The 11,413-nt window shown below is 45.5% G+C and overlaps 1 protein-coding gene across 23 annotated transcripts in view; it reads left to right on the forward strand.

Annotated features, from left to right (window-relative positions):
• The window catches only part of SCRIB (scribble planar cell polarity protein), a 116,208-nt gene that overhangs the window by 101,527 nt on the left and 3,268 nt on the right, over nucleotides 1–11,413 (forward strand). For 15 of the 23 annotated variants that reach the window (XM_055799323.1, XM_055799299.1, XM_055799306.1 and 12 more), the window contains 5 exons: nucleotides 1,619–1,783; nucleotides 2,465–2,604; nucleotides 3,056–3,093; nucleotides 3,949–4,023; nucleotides 6,767–6,818. In XM_055799323.1, the coding sequence (XP_055655298.1) occupies nucleotides 1,619–1,783; nucleotides 2,465–2,604; nucleotides 3,056–3,093; nucleotides 3,949–4,023; nucleotides 6,767–6,818 (470 nt within the window). The remainder of the gene's footprint in view (nucleotides 1–1,618; nucleotides 1,784–2,464; nucleotides 2,605–3,055; nucleotides 3,094–3,948; nucleotides 4,024–6,766; nucleotides 6,819–11,413) is intronic. The other 8 variants (XM_055799308.1, XM_055799315.1, XM_055799314.1 and 5 more) reach the window with 2 other exon arrangements.

Raw genomic sequence — 11,413 nt, forward strand, 5'->3', positions numbered from 1 at the left:
CATTACACTGTAGAGGAGTTAATGAGTGTTGAGGATGGTGGTTTTGTCCACTATGGGCAGGAAAGAGATCTCTGCGTTCCAAACCTTCAGTCTCATCTCTTCTAAGCATGTTTTCTTCATGGAAAATTAACTAGTGAAGGGAGAGCCTTTTAGAGGTAAGAATATATGAGAAGGAGAAGCTACTTGCACCTGTCTTGCTTTTCAGTTAGCAGATACATGTGACTGGTTTTAAGTTCTGCAGACCAGGTCCTCGCCTCCGCTTCGCTTCTGATACCAAGGTGTAGCTTTTTATTCAGTTCTTAAAGAAGTGCTTGGCTGATCCTCGGGTAGGGTTAAGGCCTTGCTTATTTTTGCATTGGCAGGGATCAGTCAGTCACCATGATATGTTCCTTTTGTAAGACAAGGACGGACTGTTCCCTCCTACCACAGATCTCTCAGGATGATCTGGTCTTCTCAGGATCCCTCTTCTGTAACTGCTAGACCAGGCACAGTGACATGATGGCAGCCAGGGCTCAGATCTTATTTCCAGAGGCCCCCCAGGCAGCACTGTGTGTGCTGTGTGGGAGAGAGGACTGGATGGCCCTGCACATGGCGCTGCAGCCTCACTAACCTGTATTTTCTTTAAATGCATGCCACTGATTTTATTACTTTCTTTCTAATCTTCTATCTTCTGCTTCTTTCCAGTTCTCTGATCTGTGTGCTGTCACTCGTGACCCCATCAGTTTTGCACCTTCTTGGGCTTTCCTTTTTCTCCCTGTGTCATCAGTGCTCTGCCAGGACATGTGATGCGCCCCCCCCTTCCCACCCCCACCCCCCCAGCACACACCCCTGTGCTCTGTTGAAATAAACACACTGGGACCCATGCTACATAAGTGTTCTGGGCACACACAACCGCTGGCATTCGTGCCATAGGAGGAGTGTGGTTAAGAAGGTACAGGCATATACCGAGGGGGGCAGGTATCCAGCAAGGGCTATAGGCATCTTGGCAGTTCTCTACCATGAACATGCTATTTTACAGATGCCCTCACCTCTTCAACTGCATGTGTTCCAGGGCCTGTGGCAAATAGACCTTTTGTAATGTGCTTGTCCGTTTTGCTTCCCCTTTTCTGGTGGTCAAACAAGGCGCATGCTAACAGGTGGTCAGATGTATGTATGCAAATGTACACTAAGAGACTCTCAAACGTGTGCACGCACACTCATACCCTGTACTCCCTCAGTTTGTTTCACACGTACACACATACACACTTCTTTGTAACTACCTCCTGGGCCTTTTCCATTGGTCTGCTGGGTGTTTCTAGTCCTCTCCTCCTAGCCTGCGAGGAGGGCAGTCTCTAGATGCTGAGGCTCTGACAGCCTGTGCTTTGGGCACATCATCCCAGATTGCCCTCTGGAGGTTCCTGCTTCAGCAGCAGTTGGTGTTGGACAGGATCAGATATAGGAGCCTGTTTTAATCAAGGCGACCCCTATATCAGACCCGTATTTCTCCTTGCCAGGGTATGTTCCTGTATCTGTTTCTTTCTTTCCCTGTGCTTGTCTGCTGCGATGTTCATCACCATCATCTCCTCTTCCTCCTCTTCTTCCTCCTCCTCCTCCTCCTCCTCCTCCTCCTCCTCCTCAGATCCTCAGCTCTTGAAGACAGTATTAAACAGTACGAGCAGGATCTGGCCAGGAAGCTGTACCAGTCCCGACAACGGGCACCTGCTCCCGGGGCCAGGCCAGCTCAGATGTCTAGTCCAATGCAGAGTCACGCCTCAAGAATCCCTGGGTCAGGAGGCCAATCCAGGTGTGCACAGCCCCCTCCCTGCCAGCTGCATGCTTAACAGTCCTGTCTGTATCCCTGCATCCTAACGCAGTGCTCCCAGCTGTGCCCTGCTAGGGGTAGGGAGGAGATGTTAGTGGTTGCTGGTGTTCATTTCCCTGAGGTCCCACAGACTACTGGCAGTTGTCTCAATGAGAACAAGGGGGGATGTTGGGTCTGTTTGGGAGAAGGGAGCGGACATTTCTGAGGGCTGAGCCGGCTTTCTCTGAGCTATTGCACAGTCTCCTGATGGCTGAAGAGGGTTAAGAGGCAACACACTGAAAGCACAGAGGAGAACAAAGCTCTGAGAACTGATCCTACTCATTTGAGCCCCTGCGGTTCTTTTCCCGGCTTGGGTTGCTCTCCCATCGTATATGGCACCTCTGGAAAGGCCTGCAGCTTCTCAGTGCGTTGATGCTTAGCTCTAGGCTCTGTCTGTTCAACACACGTGATGGCATGTGTGTTTCAGGACGACAGCAAGCCAAGCGGTTCTCCTCTCCTGCTTTGAAAGTCTGTCTGCCTCAGGGAACCGAGGGTGCTTATTTTTGCCTTTCTGCACTCAGCCCATTGACTGTAATCTGGCTGCTGGGCACAGAAGGCGGCATGATCTCTTATCAAGAAGGCAAAGTCTGATGTCTTCTTCTCCCTCCCTCGTTTCTGAGGCAGGATGAAATCACTTGAACAGGATGCTCTTAAAGCCCAAATGGTTATTGCCAAGTCCAAGGAGGGGAAAAAACGCAGCACACTGGAGCAGCTGGCAGAGTCACCTTCACCTGTTCCTACCCCATCACCAACACCACTGGAAGGTACTGTATAGCTGCCTCTGTCTCCGAGGAAAAAAGTTAGTGCTTCCCTAGCTTAACTTGCTTGAAAGCAGACCTGTTGAAAGCAATTTCCTTCTTCAGCCTAGACTGGAAGGTCCTTTGGGGCATATGACATCTCTCAGCATAGGATATGGTATGAACCATACCTCACATCTGCCGTATGGTTCCAGGGAACCAGGGCAGAAATAAAACCAGCGTCGTGACTTTTTTTTTTTTTTAAAAAAAAAAAAAAAAGAGGAAAGAGGCATTTGTTCTGAGAAAGCCCTTTCTTTCCTGAGCATACTCTTTTATCACACTGTCATGGTTTAACCACTGAAACCAGGACACTTGGGACACACATTTAAATGCTGCTAAATGGGAGGGACAGATTCAGGGAAGTGTTGCATATAACACAGCTAGTCACTAAATACTGCTGTTCTGTCCTCTTTTGCAGATTGCAGTCCCAGAAACGTCACTTCACCGGGAAGGCTGGTATGACATAATTCTGCTTGCTTTTGTTATCTTGCCTATAATCCTGGGATTTCTCAGTTACTCGGCTTGGGTGTGGACTGTGCATCTGGGCTGTGGGATCCTGGACTTAAGCCAGGTCTGGCTGTCTGACAGATGGGACTGTGAAGGGGCCACAGTGGATGGAACTATGGCATACGCATTGATGGAGGCGCCCCCCCCTTTTTTGCAACTACGATGTGACATCTGTTTTCTGTTTCCCTGTTTTATTATTTCATCCTTTTCTTAGTTCTTCATCTCCCTATTCAGAAAGCTTTTGACTTCAGCAACTTTGGCCCCTTGTTTCCTCAACATCGTGAATCTGACAAGTGAAGCTGAAATCAGCATTTTCCTTTTTCTAAGCACTGTATAAATGCAACAGGACATTTTGCAGGGAACTGTCAAAATTGGTAAGACAGACAAACAGAAGAGTGGAGGCGGCTACACAGAGAGGGGACCTGGTTTTGCCCAAGGTCACACAATACAGCCAGCGCTAGATTGAAATCCTGACTGTGCTACAGCCATCAGGAATCTTGTCACAAATTTTCCCATGGAAAAAGGTTTCCTACCTAACTTGGTGTGCATATGCATTTCACCAGAGCACATAATGTTTTCTCTGTAACCTGGAACCCCTGTCCTGGCACCAGAACAGCTAAAAAGCCATTTTGGCAGAGACGCCCCATTTTCAGAGGCTGTATCCAGCCACTCTTGGCACTGAGAATGATGCTTTGCTTCTACTTTTATCTCTGCATAGATTGCTCAGCTTGCTACTGGTTTTCCATCCATTTCTCTCCCCTTACTCTCTCTTCTCTGTTTCTTCTCTTTTGCTGTCCCTTCTAGTCCATATCTGAAAAGAAGTTTGACTACCGGGAATTTGCTGCTATTCCTTCCTCCAAACCTGTTTATGAAATCCAGGTATAAACTGCATGCTGCACCACCTCGTTAGATTGGTTAGGGCTTGGTTTGGTGGAAGTGCCTGCACATGAATGATGACCTTCAGAGCAGAGGTTGAATGATTTGAGGAAGTCATCTCTCAAAGGCCCTGGCTGTCTGGGGGGCAATGACCGGCCATGCTGTATAACTGAGGGTTTACTGGGGACTTCAGTCAAGAGAAATTGTAAAAAAGTTGGTCCAGATGGTTTTAAAATTAATGACAAAAGCTTTGCAAATGTAAAGCAGCTACATCTTCACTTTAATTGATCCTGAAACATTTTTAAGTGAAAGATGGGAACTAAAAGGGAGGAAAAAACTATAGAAAATGATTGCCAACAGATTGCAAAGTGGAGCAAATGTTAACTTCAAACTGGAATGTATCCAGCATCCTGTCCGAGAAGCAGCTGTGGTGACAATTCTCGTATGTTGTAACTCTGCTGTAGAGGAACTGTGAAGTAATCACGTGGTAAGAGGACCCCGAGTTCCAAGGGTGAGCACCATGGTGAGGTGGTTTTCCTTCCTAAAAGAACCTCCTTTTATTTACCCTGTTTTGTCATAGAATCACAGTTGAGGTAGGAAGAGACCTCTGGAGGTCATCTTGTCCAGCCGCACTGCTCAAGCGTGGCCACCTAGCATCAGTTGTCCAGGACTATGAACTGCCTTTCTTGTATTGTCTGGGTTAGTCATGAACTGATTGCGTTTGTGACACGTGATTTTGAGCAGATACTGTATGTCTGTAACTTTTATTTTTTTACATTTTTATTTTTTTAGTTCTTTGGGCTTTGTTTTTTGTTTTGTATAGACAATTAAGCAGATACCTGCAGTTAGGTTTGTGTTGTGTGTGGAGAGCTAGCAAGTACTGATGTGTTGAGCTTTAACTTGGTGTCGTGACACAAAGATCCCAGGTCCAAGGTGTCATCCCCAAAGCCAGGCAGACTTTAGCAGAGCTGCAGTTTGAGGATTCTCAGGCAGTTGTACATTATTTGATGCGTATTCTTGGTTGCCTCTTCTTTCACTGGTGGTATCGCTAAACCCTTGGTAGTCATCATTTTCACTAAGAATCCCTTCCCTTTTGGGCTGTGCACCTGTCCATGTTCTGTACCGAGGGAGCTGGAGGGCTGGCCACTCAAACCCCAGTGGCAGCTCTGGACTAGCTCAGTTTCTCCAAGCCTCTACTGAGGCCACAGTGCAGCACTGTGTCTTCACGCAGCTGAGAAGGTGCCTCCAAAGGAGGCTACAGCTCCAAATCATCTGGCAGTTCCTCTGGACCTCTCTCAGCAGTGCAGTAATTAAAAGACTGTATTTCTTCCTGGCCATAGTTGCACGACTGCGTCACTCACTTTGGATCGGTGCAGTGCTAGTCTGGCTGAGCTGTGTTCCTCAGCGATGCGTGCCGGAGTCATCACAGCCCCCTGTGCTCTGCTGTCTGCTGTTTGTGAAGAGCATGACTTCTACTATATGTTTACTTTATTTCTAAAGCACTAATTTTGCTGAGAATCTCCCCCTCTTTCTCACCTCCTCCAATTTTGCTGCTTGCACAAAATAGGCAAGTTTATATGGAAATGAGGGCTTCTTGCACCCTCACAGCCGTGAAACTTCCCTAATGCTTTCCGTCTAAGTGTATAGAGCCGCCACACTTTATCCTACAACTAAAGAAAAATTAAGCTACTCCTCACTTGTGCTCTTGAGCTGAGCAAGACGACCCCTAAAAGACAGATTTTGATCATTAGTGGCCAGAACTTTCAGATGAGTTTGGCAGCGTTAAACTTGCTGAATACTGAGCTCTTCTGAAACCCTATCCTTGCGTTTGTGTAGCTCGGAGAAATGTTCGGCTCAGCGTAAGTATTGTGTGCAAACCGAGAAAGAATAGTGCAGGTAACAAATGGAGCCGCTTTCGAAGCAAACAGAATACCCCAACAGAATAGTTTGATCTTTCTGTCCTTGAAGCACTGTATACAGCTAGATGAAATTCTCTTATGTCGGCAAAACATGTGCAGCTTGGCACATTTACGCCTGTCCCCAGAGTAGTGCTGGTGTTCAAGCCACCTCAAGTTTGTGACCATGAGCAAAGTCGTTTTCTCATGGTGTTGCCACTCTGGTCTGATGAGCTGCAGACAGCTCTGGCTGTTGGAGTGGCCTTCATTTTGCGAAGGCTTTAAAATTTGCAGGAGCTGGTGGAGTTTCATGGTTTCACTTAGCCGTTTCTCCAAAGCTGTCTCTGCCATCCATTGGAATGTAACTGCTTCCTGTCCCACTTCAGTTCTCTCTCCACACCTGAATATAAAGAAGAATGTTGATTTTGCCTAAGAAGCTAGGCCTGCAAACTGTGCAGATGGAGAATTAGGATCCAGGACTCTCAAGGAAATGTAGCTCATGTCTTTGCTCTCCGCCCATGTTTCTACTCATTTTCTATAGTCTTTACGCTTGCTGCCTTTCGTGTCGCTTCCTACCCTCTCCTCCCTAGCCATACACAAGGAAAAGGAGGAGAGCTGTGATGGGCAGCCACACACCTCATCCTGCAGTTCAGGCGGTGGGCTGCTTGGCTTCAGCGCAGAGGATTAATGTTGTAATCGTGTGCATTTACTGAGGGTCATGCCCTGGCTGCTGTATCACCAGTGCCTTTGGGGCGAAAGGTTCTCTGAAGTGTTTTGGAAGGCTGGAGGTGTGGAATTACCTGGCACTAGTGTTACAGAGGTGGATGCTCATGTCTTCTGTTCTTTTGCAGTCACCTGATGCAGCTGATGATCTCAGACACATAGATGACAGAAATAACTCAGGTAAGCTCATGGTTATCTTGGTACTACTTGCTTCCTGCCACAGTTCTAGAGGGTTCCCCTTTGTCTGCTTGTGGAATCAACCCTGAGGACTTGAACTTCTTGCTTCTTGAATGAATGTCCTATTTTGTCCATTCTAGAATGAAACCTCCAAACTTGCCACATTCAGTTTTGGGTAGGATATTTGCATTGTGCTTTAGCGATCGCTAATTTGCTGAGAATGGTGTGTAACAAGCATGCCTCGTTTTCTTCTGGTTTTGTGTTCTGGAATAAAGAGTGCTGGTAGAATGTGGATGGGAATTTTTGGCCTCTGTCCCCTGCTTTAAGTGGGTAACATCCATTGCTGAGGGTCTGCCTTGTGCCCCCTTGGCTAGAGCAAAGAACCTCGCTGCGTGCAGCAGGCACCTGCAAATAAATTCATCCTGTTTTAAGACTCGAGAGCATTTGGGTGCTTGAGAGTACCCACGCGACTCTCCAAGTCTGTGCTCGTGGATCTGCGTACGTGGTTACCTAAATAAAAAGTCGTTAAAGCTGTGACTGCTGTGGCTCTTCAGGCTGTCCTAACTACGGGATGTGTTTCTGTCCCCAGCTATAATAGACAGGCTCAGACTCTCTCTCACTTCATTCTAGGTGGCTGTAGTAGTAGTGTGGAGCAGGGCCGGCCTGCGCCTTCGTAGTACTTCTCTTGCCTTCAGCAGTTGATGCTGGTTTTCTTCTACCTGTTTGCAGCTATTTTTTCCCCGCTTTAATTTTACGCAAGGAAAATTTATCTCTTACCTTGGTAAATCTCTCTGAGAAAGGCTGCACTCCAGACAGCTGATCCATGTGGGGGCCATTTCTAGAAGGAGGTTCTGCTACACAGATACTCAAGAAAAACTTCCTTGCAGAGAACAACAGCTGTTCCTCATCGCTTGGAGTAAACCTCTCAGCCCTGGGATATTTTCTTGAGGCGGTCCCTTCAGTCAGCGTACATAACTAGGAGGGCACTGAAGGGTTGGGAAATAATCAGAAATTGCTTAGGGGCTTCAGACCTCACAGTTGCCTGGCATTGCTCTTTGTTGCCCTCAAACAGAATAAAAGCCATATCAAGAGTGTGATGCTCTATCAAGAGTTTCTTAACCCAGTCCTTAATCCTTAATCCACCACTGCATGAGGCTGTGATGTGTGTGAGGCACCAAAAAACTGCAGGCTTTCCAAAATCGGTTTGGAAGGATAGCAGCTGAGGATGCAACTAAGCTCTTTGGGTATGGGACAAAGCTCTCAAGTGTTTTTTTTAGATTCCCCACCCCCTCTGCCCAGCCTCATTCTTCCAGGCAGTGTAGCATTCCAGCCAACATACAGGCTTTTATTTTTTACATAGATTCTGGCAAGTTAGAAAATCTGTATGAGGAATTTAAAAGATCCTTTTCTTGCATCGGTTCCAGCTTCCTGCTAGGCTTGGTTTTGTCTCTTTTCAGATACCCTTCTCCGAATATGTGGAGAAAATAGTTGGAATAAAATACCTGGGAAAATACTTGACTATTAGAGTGCTTTTTACTCTCATTTTTCTTCAGTGTAGAAGGAAGAGGAAAGGAAACCATTTACCAAAGATCAAAGGAGTATATGCTGAACTCGTTCAAAACAGCACCGTGTGTGCATTCCCCTCCCACTCCGACAGCTTCATTTGCAACTCCCAGCATTTCAGGCACCACTTTGACGTATCCTATCAGGCCTTTCACTGCTGTGTGTATTTAATACAGCTTTAAAGAGATCTGATTGCTATGATTAGTGACACCTTTTCTCTGTACACCTCTACACACACTGGGATTTTAATCAGAATTATCCTTGGTCATGGATTTATGGCTTTTTTTGATCATAGGGTAAACTCATAAGCAATTCCTAAATTTTATGCTAGAAGAGCATTATAACAGAAACTCCAAGGTTATCTTACTGCTGACTGCTGGAAAGCATTAGCAACTCTCTCTTCTGAACATCTTGTCAAAGCACACCATTTTCTTTTGTCCGTTGCAGATGAGCTCTAAGAATCTTTGCATTCTCAGGTCTGACTTACAGAATCACAGAATGGTTTGGGCTGGAAGGGACCTTAAAGACCATCCAGTTCCAACCCCCCTGCCACGGGCAGGGACACCTCCCAGCAGACCAGGCTGCTCCCAGCCCCGTCCAGCCTGGCCTTGAGCTCCCAGGGATGGGGCACCCACAGTGGCTCTGGGCAGCCTGTGGCAGTGCCTCGCCACCCTCACAGTAAAGAATTTCTTTGTAATATCTAATCTAAATCTACCGTCTTTTAGTTTAAAGACTCAATGACTTCATGGTCATCATCTTTTAAATGTGTTTAAAAACATTTATTCCAAGGTTTGCAAGAGGCCATGAATTTATTGAACTTCATAATAACATTTTTAGGGCGGCACCATGGGATGTGTTTGCTTTATGACATAACTTTTTCAGTTCACTTTGATTTAGAGTCTTTCCTATCTTGTAGCCATCAGGTTGCAGAAATACACACTTGATAATTTTGTATTGCACTTACTACTGGGTACCTGCTTATGGTATGTAAGAAACTACTTCTGTCCTCACAGTCTTTGTCCACTTGGGATGTCTAATATCTACAGCAATTCATACAGGAGAAGTATCTTTTAGTCCTACACTGGACTAATTAGTACTGTATAATTACTGAGTCTAGGACTCAGCTCAGCAGCTCATGTACACGTAGGAATGAAAGATTATCTCTCCACCTTCTCATACCGTTGATTTATCCCCATCCAGCCTTTTTAGTCACCTCTCCAAAGACTTGCGTCCACCCTTTTGTTCTCCAGACTTCCATTTTAGAGATTCTTTCCCACCAAAATGCCGAAATTCCACAAAATTAGAATCTCTAGATTTATACTAGTTGCAATGCCTGTGCTCTCTTCCAGTGTTTTCTGATTTCTCTCATGGGACAGGAGGCCTGTACTGGCTCAGAATACACCAGTATCCTGTCTGGCGGGAAGTGAGTTCTTTGGGAAAGACTATAAGAAATAAAGAAAATGAGCTTGCAGAGACGCATATTCTCAATTTTCTGTAATCACCTATTAAGTAGGGGTGTCTTGAGCCAGGTATTGTATCTAGATCATCAGTGGAATGATCCTCTGTAACACTATCCTAATTCTTTTTTTAATCTTTCTTGATGCTTTGTGGCATTGGGTTCCACAATTACTGTAATTCTGTTTCATGATAATTTCCTTGGGTTTTCTGGGATGCAGTGAGTATCTGTGTCTTACTGATTCTTTCTGTACCATTTATGTAGGCCAGTACCATATCATACTGGTTATCTTTCTTCCAGGCTGAAGAATCCTAGTTCTTCTTTGTGAGAATCATTCTGCTACCCACTCTGGACCCTTTTTATTTCATCCTTGCCATTTTTAAGTAGAGAAGTAGAACGGGGCTGCATGCAGTATTGCAGGTGCAGGTATATGATGAGTTTATGCAGTGGCAGAAGGTGCTGTGTACCTTCTCCCATCTTTTCCGATATCTAATCCTCCAAAGTGAAATGGTATTGTTGAGAAGTGTGCCGGTGTTTTCAGAAAGCTCCCCCTAATGACTGCAGAACCATAATCTTATTTTAAGGATGCTGCATTTTATATGCAATTGGGATTATATTACTTTTACTGATCTTAAGTATCATCCAGTAGCGTACAAATAAACTTGCTAGGTCAGCACGAGGTTCTGGCTAGTCTGATATTGTGTCTGATGTGAGCCACTGGGAATGCCAAGAAAAAAACATACAAGAAGAAAAGCATAAAGTGATTCCTCCCAGAATACTACAGGCTGCAACAATCTGCGGTTTGGTGCTTTCTAAGCCAGAAGTCTTCAATTTTGGAATTGTTTCTTTCTTTCTTGAATCTGTTCACATTTGCAGTAAATTTCACCTTCCACACCACTGCCCGGTTAACTCTGTAAAATCCTAGTACCCTTTTTTTGTAGTTGAGTTTCATTTGACTGCCCTGATATACAGCTTGGTATCGTCAGCAGGTTTTCTCAATACAGTGTTCATCACTTCTACTCTTTCTTGTTAGCTACCAAATACTGACCCTAATACAGACAGCCGCTCTATGATGTGATAGCAGGTCATATCTTCCTATGCTTTTCCTGTGTTTAAACTACTTACCCACTGAAGGACATGCTGCCTTATCCCTTGACAGCTTGTTTTCAGTAAGAGCTTTGGCTGAGGAACAATCAAAACATTTTTAAAAGTTGTGTGGTGTGTTGAGATCACTTGACTTGCATGTTTGCTTGCTCCTTTGGTAAATTCTAGTCTAAGAGGGTCTAAAAGGAATGACTTCCCTCTAAGCCATATTTCGTCCCCCAGCCCCCCAGTCTGGATTTTGATCTGCATGTGCCCATGCTTTTCTTTTGTACCCGTTTGCCTTGTTTGGAAGTCAGTCATCTGTTTACCAATCCCACTACCCTTTCAAGGTGTGAGATCAGTCACACACATTTATTTGTTTCTAAGACCTTTTCAAACCGCGGGTTAATGCTGGGGTTAATAGTTCAGGAAACATTCTGAACCGTAACGACTACTCGCACTTGGGTACTGTGACGAGGGGGACGTTGCATCTTGG

This window comes from Falco peregrinus, chromosome 3 (assembly GCF_023634155.1).
Source record: "Falco peregrinus isolate bFalPer1 chromosome 3, bFalPer1.pri, whole genome shotgun sequence".
Lineage (NCBI taxonomy): Eukaryota > Metazoa > Chordata > Aves > Falconiformes > Falconidae > Falco > Falco peregrinus.